The sequence below is a fragment of the Carassius carassius genome, chromosome 20, assembly GCF_963082965.1.
Source record: "Carassius carassius chromosome 20, fCarCar2.1, whole genome shotgun sequence".
In the NCBI taxonomy this organism is placed as follows: domain Eukaryota; kingdom Metazoa; phylum Chordata; class Actinopteri; order Cypriniformes; family Cyprinidae; genus Carassius; species Carassius carassius.
The window spans coordinates 17,414,440-17,438,051 of NC_081774.1; the positions used below are offsets into that span (position 1 = coordinate 17,414,440).

At 38.6% G+C, this 23,612-nt stretch overlaps 1 protein-coding gene across 8 annotated transcripts; it reads left to right on the plus strand.

Moving 5' to 3' along the window:
- The first annotated feature begins 9,363 nt into the window (after positions 1–9,363).
- crtc1a (CREB regulated transcription coactivator 1a) lies at positions 9,364–23,612 on the plus strand. Of its 8 annotated transcripts, none has more exons than XM_059501944.1 (14): positions 9,364–9,520; positions 10,348–10,464; positions 10,552–10,689; positions 10,821–10,882; positions 11,141–11,235; positions 11,370–11,455; positions 11,534–11,577; positions 11,857–12,068; positions 14,019–14,167; positions 14,284–14,460; positions 18,945–19,049; positions 20,336–20,422; positions 21,557–21,737; positions 21,875–23,612. In XM_059501944.1, exons 1-14 carry the CDS (start codon positions 9,395–9,397, stop codon positions 22,078–22,080), a joined length of 1,785 nt encoding a protein of 594 aa, XP_059357927.1. In that variant the 5' UTR covers positions 9,364–9,394; the 3' UTR covers positions 22,081–23,612. The 8 variants fall into 8 exon arrangements, with proteins under 8 accessions (XP_059357927.1, XP_059357930.1, XP_059357928.1 ...); XM_059501947.1 differs by having other exon boundaries at positions 21,929–23,612; XM_059501945.1 differs by having other exon boundaries at positions 10,564–10,689.

The following is a 23,612-nucleotide window of genomic DNA, read 5'->3' on the forward strand; positions in this document are numbered from 1 at the left end:
ACAAAAAAGTATATTGTTTAAATGTAGCGAGTCAATTCACTCTCTGTCTCCCTCTCTCTCTCTCTCTCTCTCTCTCTCTATCTCTCTCTCTCTCTCTCTCTCTCCCTCCCTCTCTCTCTCTCTCTCTCTCTCTCTCTCGGTCTCTCTGTGTGTGAGAGAGAAAGCGACAGCGATTTGTGCGCCTTCACACTAGAGTTTAATACAGGTGGCTGCGTATCCATTGAGATGAACTGAGAAATATCACAGATCGCTTGACAGAGAGTGAAACTGAAGCGCTCAGTCAGAGTCAGAGTGTTTGCGAGTAAAAATATATCTGTGCTAAACTTATACTTAGCCTCCAACTCACACAGTGGCAATTATTCAACCCGCAAAATGGCTAGTTGGAGTCACTGTGTTACCGGCCCCGATCAAAATCCACCTGCATTTGGCGGATGTTAATGTCAAGCCCTGGGAAGTCGAGGCCTAATGGTTAGAGAGTCGGACTCCCAATCGAAAGGTTGTGAGTTCGAGTCCCGGGCTGGCAGGAATTGTGGGTGGGGGGAGTGCATGTACAGTTCTCTCTCCACCTTCAATACCACGACTTAGGTGCCCTTGAGCAAGGCATTGAACCCCCAACTGCTCCCCGGGCGCCGCAGCATAAATGGCTGCCCACTGCTCCGGGTGTGTGTTCACAGTGTTTGTGTGTGTTCACTGCTCTGTGTGTGTGCATTTCGGAAGGGTTAAATGCAGAGCACAAATTCTGAGTATGGGTCACCATACTTGGCTGAATGTCACTTCACTTCACTGTACATACAGTATTTTACAGTCACTGTTGATCATACACATGCATATTGATCATAAACACAGCTTAAAGGCTTCCTACCAGTGGCCCCACTTCACAAAACTAAACATCTAGTGCATAGGTTGAACGCAAAATATTTCAATACAAACATTGCAGGGGGAAAATCAAGTCATGGCGATAGTTTAAAAGTAGCCCAATTCCAACACAAACAGCAGGAGTCAGATTTCACTGATCACAGGTTGAGAGGAGAGATGGGCTGACAGACCATGCTGAAGGATTTACTGCTCAACAGATCCTGAGCTTATTGACAAATATCTGATCTTCCTTTAAATGCACACTAAGGGCGACTGTAGAAAGCAAAAGTTGAGGCAAAAGAGGACTATGGTCACCCTGGATTAAACACTTGCAGAAGCATCATAGAAAGGAGTATGATTAATTTACACAGGCTTCGAGTGCCAAGAAGAAAAGTGTGCCACAACAGCAAACACTGCGGGAAACAATTCAGAAGTGCAAGAAACTCCCCTCAGACAGCAACAAATCAAAGCTAAGTGTTAAAGCATGCTATTAATGCAGTGAAACAGGAAGTTACTGTAACTCAGGCATGCAGTGTCCAGTCTGCCTGAAACTTAACATGTTTGATGAGAGTCCTGGCATGAACACATCTACATGCCAAGATTCAATTATAGTGCACAGGTTCCGGCAAGATGGCGTGTTTAGCAGTAACTAACTTTAGCGATGGTAACAAATTTGTCCCAAAATCTCAGTTGTGCACTCTTAGAAATCAGATCATAGAAATATGACCAAACCAGCGAGATTGAAATTGAAAGAAGGTGAGAGTGTAAAACACAGGCTGCGATGAATACTGAGGTGAAAGAGTTTGATTTGCCGACCACGGTTACGGCATGGGGGTGACCATATTATATAAAAGAAAAGATACCGCACCAACAACTCCAAGCAATATTCCAGTCGAGAAGAAGTGCAAACCTGCATCAATGGAAGATGAGATCGCAAACCTAACCATATTGGAAGCCATTCAAAGCATGGAAAAGAACTAGCTTAGCCAAAGCTATAGCCTACAGTTTAACTTTGTAAGAGAAAAATCAGCGAGCTAGAAAAGTGCAAGGAACGTTTGTTTACAGAAAACAAAGAGCTTATAGAGAGAATCAGGAAGCAAGAGAGATATGAAATGTGATCGTTTCTGAAAATAAATGGCTTGACAGAAAAAAAGGATAAGAACATCCGATCGTACATCATACAACTCTTTATTAAGATTGCCCCTGACATGGAAGAGCGACAACTTGAAGCAATTGATATTGTACACAGAGTTAGCCAAAAGCATGACAACAGGAAGAGACACACATTTGTTTTATTTGTTAGGAGACATGTGAACGAGGAGATATGGCGATGCTGCAAGGATTCTCCGGTGTGCAGGGAGAAGGGCATTTGCCTCACTGAGACATTAAGGTTAGAAAGAGAGGCAAGAAAGCAACTGTGGCTACAGATTGAGCAAGCCTGTCTAGAAGGGAAACAAGCTCGCTACCGCGGACCACACGGGTACATAGAGGGTCGACGGATGGGTTAAACCGCAGAAGGAATGTAGCGATCTGTTTGCACTAGATGTTGTGGTGGCTTCTGCCGCTGCTGTGAAGAATTATTCTCAGAGTCTTGGGGTTTTGATTCCAGAACTTATATATTATTATCAAGAGACAATAAAACCGAGAAAGCTCTGCAGAACAGTCTATCGAGTCTGTGTCTGTTCAGTCTTTTATACATTTCTTCCTCTAGGTGTGTACAATACATTTCATACATATGGTTATTGTTTATCAACTCTTTAACCTCTTTTGGCTGTCTCCAGCAGACAGGAGGCCCCAATTTATATGTTCCATGACTAAAGAAGTCCCATCATATATTTTGTCCAAATAGGATGTGCAGCTTCACCATATACTACAGTTTTGTAATGTCTGCACATTTCTCATGCAGGCCTCTACACACAGGAAAATACATGATTATAGTAGTAAAATAAATTGATACATAAATGGTTAGATTCATATTGATTATACTTGATTAATTCATATTTTGATGGATAAAAATCTACTTTGTAAAAGGAGTGTATTGAGAACTCTTGGGACTATTTGTGTTATCAAGAAAGTGCACAAAAGCTTTGACATAAGTTCTTTATTGTTCTTTCTGTTTCATATATAGCTTTACCCTTTCTTGAGAAATGTTTAATTGTTCAATTTCACTTGCTTCGTTAAATGTGAGGGGTCTAATGGATTTGGTCAAAAGAAAGGCTTTGTTTTTATTTAGTAAAGGGAAAACTATTGTCTTTTGTTACAAGAGAAACTCATTCTTCCGAGGCAGATGCTCAATTCTGGGCTAATCAATGGGGTGATCGAATATTATTTAGTCATGGGACCAATAAATCTGCTGGTGTTGCAATTTGTTTTCATAGGTTTCCAGGTGACATAATTACAGACAGTGCAGATGATAAAGGTCATTGGTTAATGGTGGTTTTAAAAGTTATTTTTATCTTAACAAGTGTGTATGGACATAAAACTAATACCCAAAATAAACAAATGCTTGAAGATACGCTTCACGTCACGCTATCAGAGCTCAACACATTGTACCCTACAGATTTTGCAGATTTAATTTGAATGGGAGGTGACTGGAATATGTCACCAGATGGTAAGACATTGGCAATGTCATAAAACATTGGAAAAGGCCCATTAAATTTGACAGCAACCACTTAAATCACACAATTGGAAAATTCACTACTAGAAATTATCTGGTAGATATATGGAGAAGGGTAAATCCAGGATTAAAACAACACTCCTAGCATAAACCTAATAAGACCTGCAAATCTAGGATTGTCTTCTGACTGGTTGTTGAGGCACTTGCTGAGTTTGTCTCAGATCTTTTGATTTCTTTTGATTTCTTAAGCTCCATTAGATCACTGTATAATAGACATGAAGGGAAAAAAAGAAAAAAAACCCTGATTATATGAAGCAACTTTATTCAATAATTCCTTTTTCGTTATTCTTAAATTTTTCGCTTACAAAAAGTGTTCCCGTCACTTCATATAACCCACGTCTGATGGCAGATGGAGTATTCTGACAATGACTTTTCATACCTTTTATGGACCTTGACACTGTTATTTACTAACCTCCAGGTTTTTATCCAAAATATTTTCAATTGTGTTCCGAAAAAAAAAAACGGAGCTTATATGGATTTGGAACGACATGGGGGTAAGCGATTAATGACAACATTTTCATTTTAGGGTTGAGTATCCCTTTAATACTATTAATTCACACATTTTGTGAATCCTGGCCTGAACACATCTAAAGGCCAATATTCAGTTATAATCATAGCGCCTCCTGCTGGCAACAGGAAATGGCTTGTTTTACACTTACTTAAATATGCAACGTTCAATCTGCACCAAACTTCACACATTTTATAAGAGTTTTATAAGAATTTTTTTTTTTTTACAATAAAGCAATAAATGTCCAATCTGACCTAACTATCTTGTCTGATACGAGTCCTGGCCTGAATACATCAAAAAGCCAGTATTAAAATATATTAATATTGCCACCTTTTGGCAATAGGATATTTAATGCTTTACACTAACTTAAAAAGGCAATGTTCAATCTGCCCCAAACTTAACATGTTTGATACGAATCCTGGCCTGGAGAGATCTACTATATGCAAAAAATCAGTTATCATGATAGTGCCACCTGTTGGCAACAGGATATGCCATGCTTTACTCTAACTCACATACCATGTTTGATCTGCACCAGACTTCGCATGTTTGATGAAAGTCCTGGACTGAAGACATCTACGTGCAGATCTGCAGTTATATTCAATTCAATTCAAGTTTATTTGTATAGCGCTTTTTACAATACAAATCGTTACAAAGCAACTTTACAGAAAATTATGTTTCTACAATATTTAGTAGTAGCTAGTAGTTTGTGCACGTTTGACAGGATTTTAGAAAAATAAAAATAATAATAATAATACAAGACGTAGTCAGCTAGATGATGAACTATCAATATTATTAATTAATAGTAATTATATGATGCAGTCACACATGTAGCAATAATTGTTAGTTCTGTTTGTTGATTCAAGGTTAGGATCATCTGGGGTCCTCTGAGGGTCAGCATCATCTCTTCTCAGGTGTTCTGGATCCAGACTGGAGCTTGTGTAAATCCTAGTTACCACGGGATGTAAATCCCGTGGCAAAACATAGAAACAAGATAGAGACATCATTAGCATAGCTGCTGATCCAACAAAGTAAAATTAGTTTAACCCAAGCTAAAGAATAAAAATGCAGATGCAACTACACTCACAATTTAAGAGATACATTATTCGAATGCTTGGCGAAAGAGATGCGTTTTTAATCTAGATTTAAACAGAGAGAGTGTGTCTGAACCCCGAACATTATCAGGAAGGCTATTCCAGAGTTTGGGAGCCAAATGTGAAAAAGCTCTACCTCCTTTAGTGGACTTTGCTATCCTAGGAACTACCAAAAGTCCAGCGTTTTGTGACCTTAGGGTGCGTGATGGGTTGTAGCGTGGTAGAAGGCTAGTTAGGTACGCAGGAGCTAAACCATTTAGGGCCTTATAGGTAAGTAATGATAATTTGTAACAGATACGGAACTTAATAGGTAGCCAGTGCAGAGACTGTAAAATTGGGGTAATATGATCATATTTTCTTGACCTGGTAAGGACTCTAGCTGCTGCATTTTGGACTACCTGTAGCTTGTTTATTGACGAAGCAGGACAACCACCTAGAAGTGCATTACAATAGTCCAGTCTAGAGGTCATGAATGCATGAACTAGCTTTTCTGCATCAGAAACAGATAACATGTTTCGTAGCTTGGCAATGTTTCTAAGATGGAAGAATGCAGTTTTTGTAACATTGGAAATATGATTTTCAAAAGACAAATTGCTGTCTAATATAACACCCAGATTTCTGACTGTAGAGGAAGTAACAGTACATCCGTCTAGTTGCAGATTGTAATCTACAAGATTCTGTGTGGTGTTTTTTGGTCCAATAATTAATATCTCTGTCTTATCCGAATTTAATTGGAGAAAATTATTTGTCATCCAATCTTTTACATTTTTAACACACTCTGTTAGCTTAGATAATTGGGAAGTTTCATCTGGTCTCGTTGAAATATATAGCTGAGTATCATCAGCATAACAGTGGAAGCTTATTCCGTATTTTCTAATAATATTACCAAGGGGCAACATGTATATTGAAAATAGAAGGGGACCTAGGACGGATCCTTGTGGCACTCCATATTTTACTGATGATAAATGAGATGACACCCCATTTAAGTAAACAAAATGGTAGCGATCGGACAGGTAGGATCTAAACCATCTTAGAGCCTGCCCTTGAATACCTGTATAGTTTTGTAATCGATCTATGAGTATGTCATGATCTATGGTGTCGAACGCAGCACTAAGATCAAGTAAGACTAGAAATGAGATGCAGCCTTGATCTGACGCAAGAAGCAGGTCATTTGTAATTTTAACAAGTGCAGTTTCTGTGCTATGGTGGGGCCTAAAACCTGACTGAAATTCTTCATACAGATCATTTTTATGCAGGAAGGTGCTCAATTGAGCAGACACAACTTTTTCTAAAATTTTAGACATAAATGGAAGATTTGAAATAGGCCTATAATTTGCCAGTACACTAGGATCTAGTTTTGGTTTCTTAATAAGAGGCTTGATAACCGCCAGCTTGAATGGTTTTGGGACGTGACCTAAAGATAACGACGAGTTAATGATATTGAGAAGCGGTTCTTCGGCTACAGGTAACAGCTCTTTTAGTAATTTAGTGGGTACAGGATCTAATAAACATGTTGTTGGTTTAGATACAGTGATAAGTTTATTTAGCTCTTCCTGTCCTATATTTGTAAAGCACTGCAGTTTATCTTTGGGTGCGATGGATGAAACTGAAGTGTTAGACGCTGTAGAATCTACATTCGCTATTGTATTTCTAATGTTATCTATTTTATCAGTGAAGAAATTCATAAAGTCATTACTATTTAACGTTGGTGGAATATTTGAATCAGGTGGCGTCTGGTAATTTGTTAATTTAGCCACTGTGCTAAATAAAAACCTTGGATTGTTTTGGTTATTTTCAATGAGTTTGTGGATATGCTCTGCCCTAGCAGTTTTTAGAGCCTGTCTATAGCTGGACATACTGTTTTTCCATGCAATTTTAAAAACTTCCAAGTTAGTTTTTCTCCATTTGCGTTCAAGACTACGAGTTACTTTCTTGAGAGAGTGAGTATTACTGTTATACCATGGCACAGTACGTTTTTCTCTAACCTTTTTCAATTTGATGGGGGCAACAGCTTCTAATGTATTAGAGAAAATAGTGCCCATGTTGTCAGTAATTTCGTCTAATTCATGTGTATTTTTGGGTACAAATAGCAGTTGAGATAGATCAGGCAGGTTATTTGCGAATCTGTCTTTGGTGGCTGGAACAATAGTTCTGCCCAGACGGTAACGCTGAGACATATAGTTAATATCAGTTATACGCAGCATGCACGATACAAGGAAATGGTCTGTAATATCATCACATTGGGGTACAATATCTATAGCAGTAAGATCGATTCCATGCGATATAATTAGATCTAGTGTATGATTAAAACGATGAGTGGGCCCGGTGACATTTTGCTTGACTCCAAAGGAGTTTATTAGGTCAGTAAACGCAAGTCCTAATGTATCATTTGCATTTTCAACGTGAATATTAAAATCTCCCATGATTAGCGCCTTATCAACTGTAACTAGAAGGTCTGAGAGGAAATCTGCAAATTCTTTTAGGAATTCTGTATACGGCCCTGGTGGTCTATACACAGTAGCCAGAGCAAGAGATACATTAGATTTCTTTTGCATGTCTGACAGTGTAACATTTAGCAGAAGTATTTCAAAAGAGTTAAACCTGTATCCTGTTTTCTGGGTAACATTGAGAATATCACTATATATTGTTGCAACACCTCCTCCACGACCAGTCTGACGGGGCTCATGCTTATAACAGTAGTTTGGTGGAGTAGACTCATTTAGACCAAAATAATCATTTGGTTTTAGCCAGGTTTCAGTCAAGCAGAGTACATCAAAACTATTTTCTGTGATCATTTCATTTACAATAACTGCTTTGGGTGTGAGTGATCTAATATTTATGAGCCCAAACTTTAAAAATTGTTTTTGTTCATTTACTTTACATTTTTCTGGTTTAATTACGATAAGATTTTTTCTAGATCCTACATTATATTTTGACCTCACTATCCGGGGAACAGACACAGTCTTAATAGTTTTTACAGCACAAGTACTTTTATCATTTAAGCGGGTGGAACAAAACTCATCATAATAGTTATTAGAGAATTGTCTTACTAGTCACATGGAGCGAAGTGTCCTGGAGATGTTGTCAGAGAGCAGCTCCGCTCCGATTCTGCTGGGGTGTAATCCATCAGCGCGAAACAGCCTAGGACGCTCCCAGAAAAGATTCCAGTTATTAACAAATAGCAGTTTCTGTTCTTTACACCATGACAACAACCATTCATTTAAAGCAAAAAGTCTACTGAACCTTTCGTGTCCTCGTCGATACGTGGGCAGTGGTCCTGACACGACGATCGTCGCCGCGGGCGTCGTGCTGCGAACCGTCTCGATCAGGCTATAGTCATAGTGCCACCAGCTGGCAGCAGGAAGTTTGGCACATATAAATGATTTTGAAATATTCCTCCTATATTAACAACTTTAAATGTATATTGCCCACCGTTTGCTGTTTTCCTAAAGCCATCGGGTGGCATTGAGCCTGGGTGCAAGCGCCCTTTCATCACTGCTTGCAGCTTAAATTGTGTTTTACAATAATAAAAAATAAATAAAAATGCCAAAAAGCCATGTCAATTAGGTACTTTTATTTTATTATTAACATAGGAAATAGCCCACATAATGGATTAACTGAATGCATTAATAAATGATAACCAACGTTGAACATGAATATATATAGAATAAAACACAAAATAGAAGACCTAGTTCTGGTGGAATATCTTCACAATCCTCTACAAAGCCGTTAAGTTCATCATTTTATGTATATTTTGATTTAACTGAGTGGCAGTTTCTTGCTGCAGATGATGAGGTTGTGGGATATGATAGCATGAAGTTACAGTGTGTCTCTTTCTTTATTTTAGTTCTTTCTTTTTAGTGAAAATCCTGTCATCATTTACTTACCCTCAAGTTGTTTCAACCTTGCATAAGTTTATTTCTTCTGTTGAACACAAAATAAGATGTTTGAAACAACTGTTTGGTTACCCATATTCTTCAAAATATCTTCTTCTGAGTTCAACATAAAAAAGAAACTCAGAGGTTTGGAATAACATGAGGGTGAGTAAATGATGACAACTGCACTTTCTCTTATATTTCTTCCTCAATTTTCCATATTTTTGAATCGAAAGAATCAGAATCGCTAATTCCTTGTCATTTCTAATCTTCATTCGATCTCATAATCCTCGCGCGCGCCCCAGATGTGCGTGTTCACTACACCCACGTGCACGGAAGCGCGCACGCAGCGTCTCATTGAAGGAGAGGAGCCCAGGAGGAGCGAAACATGGCGACCTCGAATAATCCGCGAAAATTCAGTGAAAAGATCGCGTTACACAACCAGAAGCAAGCGGAAGAGACGGCTGCGTTCGAGGAGGTGATGAAAGACCTGAGCATTACTCGCGCGGCGCGTGTAAGTCTGACTGTTTTCTCTCTTCTGACAGCGTTGATCAGCAGAGCTGCGGGGAAGGATTTGTGTTGATACGACACGCACTGAAGCCGCCTGTCTGGACGTAAACAATAACAAACGCCCCTCTCCAGTGCGCCTTTATCTTTAGCGTTGATTTATAAATCGCCTTCCAATAGACGCCATTGAGATATTTGATGATAAACAGACGGTCACGACGAGGCCTTATAAAAGTTGCCGTGCTCACAGCTGCAGTGGAGGAGTGTGAATGGATTGAGCATGTGTGTTTGACAGCCACATTATAGCTGAATGCAATTAAGGTCGTGTCCAGTGCATTTTAGCATCTAAATATTAATTTCACGTGTAATTCGTTCCCCGAGGCTTATATGAATGTTACAAGCACTCAGTGGATGATTAAGCCGTACACAACAATGTGTTTGCTCAGTTCAGCATTATTGCTCAGTGCATGTATGCCCAAAATAAGGACTCCAGCAAACTGATGACAGAGTTGTGATTATATAGGCAGTGCTCTACTAACATCCCAATCAACATTCAGGCTAAATACTCCTTATTTCAGAGCTCAGCTCACCAAGAAAACTTTTGTTTTCTTTTTATTTTTTTAGTGTGTTCTTTTACAATGTTGGAACTTGGTATCAATCATTATGATGTATTCGTCATTTTAAAGTCCCATTGGATAAGTGTTTGAAAAATTAATACATTCTTTTTCAGTGAATTACATTTCTTATAGCTGTAACTTTCCATGATAATTTTATCACTTTTTTCAGTGTTTGAATCTATCGTCTCACAGTTTTTGGTTGTTTTCTTTCTTGCAGTTACAATTACAGAAGACTCAGTATTTACAGCTCGGTCAGAACCGAGGACAGTACTACGGCGGCTCTTTGCCAAATGTCAACCAGATTGGAAACACCACCATTGACCTTCCCTTTCAGGTGAGGAGCACACTGACAGGTGAAATTAAGAATGCATATGTGGAATGCAAATTGGGTACTGACTTCAAGTTTGTTGGTTTTCATCAGACTCCTTTTCAGAATTCGGGATTGGACACAAGCAGAACAACTCGTCACCATGGGCTGGTGGACAGGGTCTACCGGGACAGGAATCGCATCACGTCGCCCCACCGCAGACCTCTCTCTGTGGACAAACATGGCCGTCAAATATCCTTGATGAGTCTACTCCTGAATGCAGACAGATGTTTTGGTCTGTGTGGCCCACGAAGGCATATTTGTTTCATATGTCTGCGATTCACTTATTCTGACATTATGAAGTCCTTAATGTTGAATCTCACATTGATAGCTGTCCGTATGCCTCTGTGTATCTGTCACCCCCACCTGATACCAGCTGGAGGAGGTGAGAGTTTATACTCACACAATCAGTCATAAAGGCATATGTGCAGAATGTAAAAATGGCATGTCAGTAATCATGCTTAATAGCTAACGTTTACGTAATGTTTTCGAAGATGTCTTGCTAAGTTGTAGTTTGCCTATTTAATCTAAAATTCATTGTATTATTTTGCCACTCTACTGTCCTTTTGTGGTACAATATAAATTAGAATTTTAGTTAGGGGAGACCTTTGCCTTCTTTAATTTCTTTGTGCTCGTTTTGTAGGACCAACTCAGACTCTGCCCTGCATCAGAGCACTTTGAACCCAAACCCACAAGATGCATTTGCAGTAGGGTCCCAAGATTTGCAGCAAAAACAAGGTTAATAAAATGTTCGTTTTATTTACGATATTATCGATTTATGATCTATGACATGTTCTCATCAATAAGGTTAAATGTTTCAGTGGACTGTCCAGTTGTTTCAGTGTATGATTTCTTCCCTCTCTATGTACTAGTTCTTCTTCTCACTATGCCTGGAACAGGGGAACCTAAAAGTGACATGGACAAAGAAGGTCAAAAGCAGATATGGGATCACAAAAAGGTACATTTAGAAATGGATTCCTTTCATATGAACTTCGTGGAATCTTTTATCAATGAAGTATTTATCGTTTTTTCATAGACTACTTCACCAAGGCCCAAGTCAAACAAAATACCTGGAATCAAGTAAGTGTGGTTTCATTGGATTTTCTTACTGACACTGATAGTGTGAAGTAGAGGGTAGGTGAATGGAAGTAGTATCGGCACTTATCACTTGAAAATTGAGTCAAGGTCATTTGAGTAAACAATTATCAATTTATTATCCCAACCCTACATACATTTAGTCATATCTACTCCTTTATAACAGCCTTGTTTTTATCACATCGTAATCGTCCATTGGCCTCTTTCTGTTGACATATCTATTTATCCCAGTTCCTTCTAACGTCCCTCTTGTCATTTCCCCAGCATATTTCCATCTCCAGATCAGGAAATGATTGCATCTCTAATCCCAGCGGCACACAACACGGGCGGATCTTTGCCAGACCTGACCAACATCCAGATTCCCCCTCCTCTCCCCACACCCCTGGACCCTGATGACTCCTCTTCCTCTCTCAGTGCCTCCAACAGCACTGGCAACCTGGCCAACACTCACATGGGCCTCACGTCTGTCAGCCAAGGTGATTCTCACAAGCATATGCATTGGGGCAGTGGGTCTCAATCCTTTTGACTCCAAGGCCCCCATGTAGATTAATAGGTTTCCACTGGGACATCTGCTGTGGTATCTAGTTTTGAAAACTAGATAAATAATTATAATTTATACGATTCAGAATTCCATTTATATATATTCAGGTTTTTCTAGACTGTGGAAATTCTGTTTCTTCAAAGAAAAAAATACACTTATTGGGAGGATGAATTGATCTGGATTAATCTCAAATATCTTGTTGCTTTAGCTTAATTTAATGCTTAGTGCGTTTGTGTTAATTAAAATTATTTAAATTTATCTTGAGGCCCCTTTTGAAATTTGCTGAGACCTTGTTTGAGTACCACTGTTTTGAGTTATACAGTAAAGATGTCCTGTGCTGTTACTGTCATAACACTAAAGGCTAACTTTTTTACACTTGTGGGCAAGATAAGCCCAGATATTGCATTATATATGTATTAGATGCCACTTTATTTTCTATCTGGTTAAAACAATCTAATACTTTATTTTCTATCTGGTTAAAACAATCTAATAACTCTTGTCTGCTAGACCTTAACATTTCATCAAATTTGATATCATCTTATCTAAATGCATTTTCAAACTAATTGAAAATCATTAGTAGCTATTTATTCAACTTGGAAGGATTGCCCCAGCCTTTCATAAATTCAATCCACACTAGAGCCTTAGTACAGGGTTCCCACGTGTCCTTGAAATCCTTGAAAGTTTGTGAATCTGAAATTTTTTTTCAAGGCCTGGAAAGTTTTTGAAAATAAACATACATTGATGCAGGTCCTTGAAAGTTCTTGAATTTATTTTGTGCAAGAAGTTTTCTGGAAAGAATTCCATATTATTCCCTTTGGTCCGCTAATGTGTTATTTCGCCAGCTTGCTTGATTTACATTAGTTACGCGTTATGTTAAATGTTTCGCGCATGAGGTACTTGTTGTGCTTTGCCTTGACTTTAGAGTGACCATATTTCCTCTTTTTCCCCGGACATGTTCTCTTTTTGGACCTAAAAAAATGCATCTGGTGGGGATTTCTGAATCTTACATGAAATTACATATTTTCACTTTTGATATTTGGGATATGGTCATTGCATTATTTTGGGCACTACTTTAACCACCAACCAACCACACCTCAGTCCCACGCACACCCACACCCTTTGTTCTATTTTAGAAAACTAAAATATAGTCACCCTACATGGCGTTCATGCATGCACAAAACTACTAGGACGGTACCTCTATGTTTCACAGACACACCTGGAAATTAATGTTGAATTGCTTTGCTTGTTAAGATAATGTAAACCCATGAGGCAAGAAAAACTTCTGGTTACATGAGCCTAAGCTCTTTTCAATAAAATACATGCAAAAGTTAATATCAGGTCATTTTAGAATACAGTATACCGAATATTCTTCAGTTTTATGCAAAACAGAAATACAACAAATAGAATATCAGATCTCTGTCATATGCCCAAAAATGTATGAAAAAAAGAAGCCTTTTTGCATAGTTGTGTTTGACACGTGAAAACTGTAACAATGTATCTTATGATAACACAATGTAACCTCGCTCTCACTTGAAGTGTGTCCACACATTAGTCCTTGAATTTGAGAGGTATTGGACCTGGAAGGTCCTTGAATTTGAAGTTAATCAAGGTGTGGGAACCCTGTTCGTAACTACAGCTGGATGGTAACTAACTGTACTGAATTCTGTTGTTAGTAGGTTGTATATTTTTTATGGTTGATTTTATTTGACATGAACAATATGGACCCAAGCACACATGGACATCCTGTTTAGGTCGGGCTTGTGTTGTAGAGCTGCTAACAAAATCATTTAATAACATAATGTTCTTTCTCTTAAATTGTGAATGAGTGAATGTCAACATGATCATGTATGTCTAAAGGATTGAGGTCTGTCATTACTCTCATCAGGTGTGACATCAGCCCAGCCTACAGCGACAGTGAGTATTCAGCGCCGCCATGAGAATGTAGTTCCTCTGATCCTCAACATAGACTCCCAGCAGCACCCGAGTCTTCAGCAGCTGTCGCCCACACTCTCTCCTCCGCTCTCTCTTGCACAGGTAACACTGCGCTCATTACTCCAAGTGTTGAGCTGGTGTTACAGAAGGAACAGTAGATGCTAATCTAATCGCTCAGATGCTGATAGAGCGTCTCAATCTGGATCTGTGTTGAATAGGTGGTGGCAATAGATGCCATGACACTGGAGCAGCAGTTGGCTCAGTATGCGTTCTTCAGTCAGCCGTCCACACAGACACAGGGGGCCGGTGGGCTTCCCCAGCTCCAGCAGAACGCCCAGCTGCCATCTGTCTCCAGCAGTCAGACACAAACCTCTGTGGGCATTGATATTAACACGGTAAGATCACATCTTAACACTTACCTTCATGTACGGAGGTTTGATAAAATAACTTTATCACAACATTATTAAAAATGAAACTGGTAATTGTAAGAGAAAGTTTCAAATGAAGTGGCAATCTCACAATGTTTTTGTTTTTTCTCGCAATTACTTGTTTTATTTTTAATGATAGGTAAAGAAATATGTGATATAAAGACGCAGTTGTGAGATTTAACTTTAATACTTTCTGGTCCATCTTCAGCCTTTTAAAAAGAAAAGAAATATAACGCTACCGTTCAGAAGTTTGGGGTCAGTAATAAGAAATTAATTTATTCCGCAAGAATGCATTAAATTGATAAAAAGTGACTTAGGACATTTATAATGTTCAATTCCAAATGAAGTTCCTTTAAACTAGGGATGCTCATTTCAGTTAATTTTCCTTACCGACAACCGTTTCTCATTATCTGAACATTTAACCGTTAACTGATAAAAATTAGAATAATAAATTAGCAAAAATTCCATCAGTTTGCTGTTCCGGTGTTCTGTTAAGTTCTACACGTTTGCAAATTCTCTCTTTAAACAAAGAAAGTACAGACATGATTTAAATCAAAGATTAATTGTGATGTGTAAAGCTTCTTTTAAGATTTTTTTTTTAATTTTGTGAGATTGTATTGATGAATGTAAAATTTATGACATCTTTCCAGTGATTATAAGGAGTATGCCCATTGCGCACTATAATCCATTCAGAATTTACATACATGTGCATCTCAATAAATTAGAATGTCGTTGAAAAGTTCATTTATTTCAGTAGTTCAACTCAAATTGTGAAACTTGTGTATTAAATAAATTCAGTGCACACAGACTGAAGTAGTTTAAGTCTTTGGTTCTTTTAATTGTGATGATTTTGGCTCACATTTAACAAAAACCCACCAATTCACTCTAAACAAATTAGAATATGGTGACATGCCAATCAGCTAATCAACTCAAAACTACTCGAAAGGTTTTCTGAGCCTTCAAAATGGTCTCTCAGTTTGGTTCACTAGGCTACACAATCATGGGGAAGACTGCTGATCTGACAGTTGTCCAGAAGACAATCATTGACACCCTTCACAAAGAGGGTAAGCCACAAACATTCATTCCCAAAGAAGCTGGCTGTTCACAGAGTGCTGTATCCAAGCATGTTAACAGAAAGTTGAGTGGAAGGAAAAAGTGTGGAAGAAAAAGATGCACAACCAACCGAAAGAACCACAGCCTTATGAGGATTGTCAAGCAAAATTGATTCAAGAATTTGAGTGAACTTCACAAGGAATGGACTGAGGCTGTGGTCAAGTCATATAGAAATGTCACGGAATTTGGCTACAGTTGTCGTATTTGCTCTTGTTAATCCACTCCTGAACCACAGACAACGTCAGAGGCATCTTACCTGGGCTAAGGAGAAGAACTGTGTTCCTGTGGCTCAAGTGGTAGAGCATTGCGTTAGCAGCGCAAGGTTGTGGGTTCGATTCCCAGAGAACATGTTAGGTAAAAACTGTTAGCCTGAATGCACTGTAAGTCGCTTTGGATAAAAGCATCTGCTAAATGCATAAATTTAATTTAATTTAAGAACTGGACTGTTGCCCAGTGGTCCAAAATCCTCTTTTCAGATGAGAGCAAGTTTTGTATTTCATTTGGAAACCAAGGTCCTAGAGTCTGGAGGAAGGGCGGAGAAGCTCATAGCCCAAGTTGCTTGAAGTCCAGTGTTAAGTTTCCACAGTCTGTGATGGGGTGCAATTACATCTGCTGGTGTTGGTCCATTGTGTTTTTTGAAAACCAAAGTCACTGCACCCATTTATCAAGAAACTTTGGAGAACTTCATGCTTCCTTCTGCTGACCAGCTTTTTAAAGATGCTGATTTAATTTTCCAGCAGTATTTGGCACCTGCCAACACTGCCAAAAGCACCAAACGTTAGTTAAATGACCATGGTGTTGGTGTCCTTGACTGGCCAGCAAACTCACCAGACCTGAACCCCATAGAGAATCTATAAATAATAAATAAATTAACTTTTCCACATCGTTCTAATTTAGATGCACCTGTACATTCACTCACAAATTAACTCTCTAATAACCATGTTTCCAATATTGCCACTTGCCATTGTGTTGCGTATACTACATCAGTTAACAACCCTCTACATTGCCAGTAGATCATCACTCTGGCCAGAGAATGTCTAATATGGCGAAGTTTTACTCTCACTACACTTCCGGCTTCTGAACTGGTTGTAGTTCCACTCTGATTCCATATGAGGGCGCTCCCAGGACGAGTGCAGAAGGAATGGAGGTCAATGGCGGTATACCCCTCAAAATCCATTTTTCTCAGGATATAATTTTTTGTCTAGTTATTTAAATGTTGTATTCGAAAGGAGATGCAAAGACGTCATACACAGCTTTACGGCAATCCTTCAGTCACTTTGGTGCTTTCCATAGACAGTAAAAGAAAAAAGGTGCTTTCAGAGAATGTCTATGGTGCTTTCCAGAGCCGTTAAAAAAATTAATTATTTAATGGCTCTAGTGCTTTCGTGCTCTGTACTTTTCTTTTCTTTTTACACAGCTGTTGTTGTTTTGAAAGACCACGCCGAAAATACACACACAATAACTTTGAAAATTAACACGGTCCACATGGGTTACCTTTTTTCGTCCTTGGGAAATGAGAAATAGGACAACCCTTGCTCACTATTAGAACAATTTATCATTGCACACCTGCGAGGCATTTTTTTCAATAACACAACAAGTACTCAAATTCAATTTATTTTCCGTGTAAATTTCACAGTACATACATAACAATAGGCAGATAAAAGTCTCAGCAACCAAAAAAATGTTGCTGCGTTGAAAAGAAAAACTTGGGCGAAAAAGTCCACCTTAACATTCTGATCCTGATTCTGATTCGGATGCCATCAAGCTGTATCTCTGGTCGTAATCAGTCCACTGACCAATCAGCATTCATTAGCAGAATGCTAGCGTGTAATGGGCAACAACAACTCAACCTGTAAGAAATCGAAAGGACATAAGTACTCGTTCATTCAACTTTCGACCTATAACCCATGTTGAACTTGCAAAACCTACAATCAGATCTGAGATTTCTCAACGGCAATCGGGTGAAAGGGACAAATTTAGCCGTCTAGCCCTATAGACCCCATAGTGGAACTCTGGTGGAACTGCAACCAAAATTCGGTACAATAGGACTTAATAGGGAGTGGGAAGGCTCTCCGTAGATGGGCTCTGTTCTAGCGACTAAATTATGTCTTAATATTAGCCAATGGATAATAAATGATCTGATTTTACTCGCCAGTGTGTTAGTTGGAGGCTAAGTATAAGTTTAGCACAGGTATATTTTCTCGCGAACAACACTCTCTGACTGAGCTTCAGAGTTTCACTCTCCGTCAGGCGATCTGTGCTTTTTTTCACTTGATTTCAATGGATGCGCACCGCATCCTGTATTTGATGTACCGTAAACTCTAGTGTGAAGGCGCACAATTGCTGTGTGGATTGACACACTAAACAATATTATTTGTTGTATTTTCCCGTAAAATATCGTTGATCCTATGGAAGACTTCAGCTTTTAAGAACAGCCCGGTTTTCCGGTAGTGGCTGGAGTTAATGCGCAAACGGCAATCTCATTGGCTGGCGCTCACCTATTATCGTCCCTGTTTTGATTTCAGAAAATCAGTTCGAGCGAACGCACAAAACCTGATTAATATTCATGAATCCAGCAGCTCATTAATCCTTAGTAATCCTTAGTGTGTTTTATAGTTCTTATTAGTAGAATTCGTATTATCTTATCAGTATTTTTGTAGTTTTTTCCCGATTTTTTTTTCTTACAGAAACACTGAATCACCAAAAAGTACCACCACCAGTCCAATTAAAATGTTCAGTTAAAATGACTAATTTGCATTCAAACATGGTTATCATTCAAGTTTACTTCTTATTACTAAGTTCTATTCTTAAATAATACTTGATTATTATAAAGCTTGACTGAATGATGTGTGTGCGTGCGTATATTTGTGTGTGTGTGTATATATATATATATCAGTCTGGCGAGTAAACTAAAATATTTTCTAGGCAATGGCGATTCAATTACCAAGGTGTCCGTAGAGGGTTGGTTAACTAGGCTAAGTGAAGGTGAAGCAGGTAGGGCTGTGCAATTAATCACATGCGATTGTCATGCACATCTCGTCAGTAAAGCCAGTCCCGTGATTAGTAGCAAACCATCATCACCTGCTTTCAGATTGAGCGGCATTCACTACACAGAGCCGTAGTTCCTAAATCTGAATAGCATACTGCCAAATAAAGACGTAAACAAATATATATATATATATATTTCCATTTATTCCATTTCCTAGAAAGAATGTCTTTGCTACAGAATTTACATGACAAGAGAGATTGTAAATTGTTGAGAGCCACAGGCCACATACCCTGAGTCGGAGGTCCCCTACAGGGGCTCTGTTGGTCTAACTTGGTGTTGTCCCATATAGGCTGCCTCCCTCCAGCAGTTCCGCTGTAGGGTGGGGTCTTCGGCCAATCAGTCTCCAACCTCTCCGGTCTCCAATCAAGGCTTCTCTCCGGGGGGCTCGCCTCAAGTAAGGGCGAATCCAGCAGCCGCTGCTTCCTCCTGTAGTTTGTTTTGTTTGGAGCCGATCTGGAGCCTGTCCCTTTAGCCGCTCTGTGTGTCCAGTCGTGTCTCCCAGTCTCTCTGATCCCGGCTGCTTTGCTGTGTGTCTGAGCAACACGTTCTGTGTATCATGCTGACTAGCGATATAGGCCAATTTTAATGTACACCATTCTCAAAGTGCCATTTCTGTTATGCATCCTTTCACCGGATCATGTGCATTTTGAGCTAAATTGATGGTTACTTCATTATGAAAAAAATTATTGAAAACGTTTCATTATTGTATTGGAAATGTTTTGAACCATGAAATAATTACAGATTTGAGGAGTAATATTTTAAAATTAGACTTCTGTGTAGAAAAACCAACAAACAAATATTTGAATACGATCTACCAGTCCAGGAGCCAAGGCCAAGAAAGAAACTTTCACAAAAATAATGAGGGCTTCACTCTGGAAGAAAAGTATTTTCTAATAATTCTTTTGGAGCAGGATTGTATTAAAAAAAAAAACACTGCTTCAGCCAAAAGCCTTTCTAACGATTCATAGAAGAGACTGGAAAAACTGAAAAAGTTTAGATATCCTAGTTGATATTATCAGACAGAATTATTGTCTTTTTTTTTTTCAGTCACTTTGCCTTTAGCCAGGAGTGTCCAATCCTTCTTGTGGAAGGTCAATGTCCAGCAGAGTTGATTTAGCTGATTCAGATGTGTTTTATTAGGTTTGGAGCTAAATTTTGCAGGACAGTGGCCCTCCAGGAACCGGTTCAGACACCCCTGTCTTTGGGCAGAGTTCACTGACTGCTGCAATGGATGCAACAAGCTATGTGTGTCCTTTTCTTTTAACATAAAAAAAATCACAGATTTTTGCTTTGTAAGCATTCTATTAGAATCCAGGTGGAAAGTTTTAGAGTGGGAATAATGGTGTGCAACGCCTTTCTCTTTGTCTCTAAAAGCCATGTGATTTAAAAATGTTTTTGTGATTTTTGTTCATCTGTTGCTTAAACAAGGTGTTTCTTTTCTGTAAAGTAAACTTGCCACATATTTTTGTTTGAAATGAGCCAAAATGTCTTCATGTCAAACATCGTGATGCAGGATTAGTGTTGTCATCTTGCATCCTGAATTGTGACGCAGAATTTTTCGTGGATTTAGATGCTCTCCTGGGCTAAATGTGGTGTTTTAGGGCCTTGGTTGAGTGATTTGTAGTGATAATCTTGAGCTTCTTTGTGGACGGTTAATGATGTAATATATTCTTGTTTTAGCACTCATCCATTCTCGGAAGTGTCTTTGCTGATGCCTTTTACGACCAACAGCTGTCCCCTCGGCAAACCAACGCTTTGTCTCAGCAGGTGAGCTCATTATGCCTGTGATATAAATGACTAGAATTGTACCTTAACCGCTTTTAGTCCATCTGGAAGATTTCAAGTTGCTGGTTACATTAATATAAAATTTGAGTGCATTTCTATCTTTTAATTTATATATGTATATATAAAAATGAACCAGTCTATAAACAATTAATTCCTAGCTCCTTACATGTACAAAACACTAGAGGGCAGCTGAAAGCTTTGAGATGACCGGCGAAGTGTTTTCTGTCAATAGTGTCACAGTGGGAAAAGCACATGCTTACAACACAAAAGAGCCTCACAGGGGCATAGATTTGGATCTACCTTGCGTCATGTTCCCAGTCCCAAATCCCCCACTTTCACCAGTCATGTTTCTGTCTGCTCTTCTGTGGAATACAACAAAGACATGCTTTACCTGCCATTAGGTTTTTAAATGTTAACACTATTTTCATTTTATTTAAATTATGACATATGACAGGTTCTGGTAAGATAATTGTGTATCAAAGGTATTCGTAGTAAGGTGTGTGTGTATATACACTACCATTCAAAATGCTGGGGTGGGTGTGATTTATTTATTTATTTATTTGAATGTTTTTGAAAGTGTTTCTTTTATGCTCAGACATATTTTATTTTATATTATTACAATATAAAGATGAATATCTTTTGTATGTTTTTAATATTTAAACTGTTCTATTGGAATATCTTGTTAATTGATTTATTCCTGTGATGGCAAAACTGGCGATAACTCGTCTTTAGTGTCATATGATCCTTCAGAAATCATTATAATCTGCTGATTTGCTTGTCAACGTCGTGCTGCTTAGTATTTTTGTGGAAACTGTAAAAATTTTTTGAGGATTCTTTAATGGATCGAATGTTCAAAAGAACAGCATTTATTTGAAATAGAAATCTAATTTAACTTCATAAATGTCACTTTTGATCAATTTAATGCATCCTTGCTGAATAAAATAATGAATTTCTTTAAATAAAATACAAGTAAATTCTACTACATCTGATTGTATCCAAAATTGGTTTACAATGACAAGATCAGTATTTTAATTTTTAACCTTAAAAAAAATTCTTCCATTGATTGTCTCCGTCAACCTTTACTTTATAGTCATCGAATTTGTTTTGATTCTTTAGCTGGAGCAGTTTAACATAATTGAGAATCCCATCAGCTCAAACAGTCTGTACACTGAGGGATCCACTCTAAACTACTCTCAAGCTGCGATGCTAAACCTCACCGGGAGCCACGGCAGCCTGCAGGACTCGCAGCAGCTAGGCTACAGCAGCCATGGGAACATCCCCAACATCATTCTCACAGGTATTGCATCTGCCCGGTTACATATTGCATAATATTGCATGTACCTTGGCTGCACGTGTGCTGACAATGCTGCCGTGAAGCCAGGCATCAAAGAGCTCCCTCTAAAAGTTTAGCATATTATACTACCCATCTTTTAGTTGCAGGAGAGTCTCCCCTGAGCCTATACAAAGAGTTGTGCAACTCTCTGACAGGTGACGTGAGCTTTGACGCAGATTCCCAGTTCCCTCTGGATGAGCTGAAAATCGATCCGCTGACGCTGGATGGCCTGCACATGCTCAACGATCCAGACATGGTTCTGGCCGACCCTGCAACAGAAGATGCTTTCCGGATGGACAGACTGTAAATCTTTAGGTATACCATGTTCATTTGTCCTTCTTTGAGATGGGTGTTTAAATGGGAGAGAAGCAGCATGTTTGGGGGACACTTTGACCCTGTTTCTCAAAGCCCGTCCTCTGGGAAGAGATTGCTGAGAATGCTGCCACAGCATACTAGGGGAAAAATGGGAAAGCAGTGCTGCCACATCTAACGAATCAAGCTTTTGAGAAAGCAGCCCATCGTTTCTTAGGATTATACACTCGCACCTCAGCAATTGTGATTCTTTTAGCTCTATAGAGAGAATGTGACACTACATAAGTTCCCTCTTAACATTCAAACATGCGCTCTTCCATTTCATTTCCTCCTCCTGATGCCTGCCATACATGCCTGTTACTTTCCTTTTTCTTTAAGTATGAATATTTAGTTATGCACTTTTTATACATGCATATGCCACCAAAAACATAGTTTATGATCCGTTTTGAATTTATTTTCCTATACAAATATTTCTTGCTTGAAAAAACATGAATGGTTCAAAAGGAGTGTTAATCCTCCCCATTTTAAGGGCAGCTTTCTTGCACCTGCAACACGTCAACAACACTAATGTACTTCAGTGCAGTCTGGACATATGATTGTAATGTTTTATAGATGTCTAGTTTTGTCATGTCGTTTTAGATAGTGGTACAGTGCTTATGTGTACTCAAGATGATCAATTTCATCTGGCTGAAAAGTGTGCAACTGGAAATCTGGATATCAAAAGACACATTTACACGTTTAATGGGATAAGTTCTGTCATCATCTGCTCACCCTTGTATGCCTTTTATTTGTGGAAGAAAATATTTTTGTCCATACATTAAAAGTCAGAGTCATCCCATTGACTTTCATTGTTTTGTCACACACACAAAAAAGAAACTCGTACAGGTTTGGAATGATGAGAGTGAGTAAATGATGAAATAACTTTTCATTTTTGAGTGAACTGTCCCTTTAAAATGTGCAGTATATGCACACAAACAATGTAAAAGGAAGTGGCTAGTGAACAATTGGTTATGCATTTAGGAAACCTTTTCATGCCAGTAATATGGTGTTTTAAATCAACAGACTTATATAATAGATGTACAGTATGTAGTGTTAGAGTTAGGCCTAAAATCTCGGCCATGGTAACTGGTACAGTCAAAATGATGCTACAAACTTTACTCTGAAAGAAACATTATCTGACAGTATGTGATCATGATGATCGTTTGCATATATGTATCAGAACTATTCACTGTGATAACCAGATTCTGCCTTACACTGAAGATGCAGTTTTTCGTCCATTTTGTTCTCCGTAGCTGAAGGTGTTTTCTGGTACTGTAACTCACGAGGTTGTCCTGGCACACAGTTCTCATTCATCTACTGGTGGACTTGTGCCCAAATGGAGAGGTTTACTGCTCTTTTTAAATCCTGTCACTATCATCTTTTTCTCATGTCTCTCAGACTTTTATACTCTTACCACTTTTGTGTCAGAATTTTGTTTACAATTTGAAAACATTAATATGATCTTAATGTTTAAATTATTGAAATGCT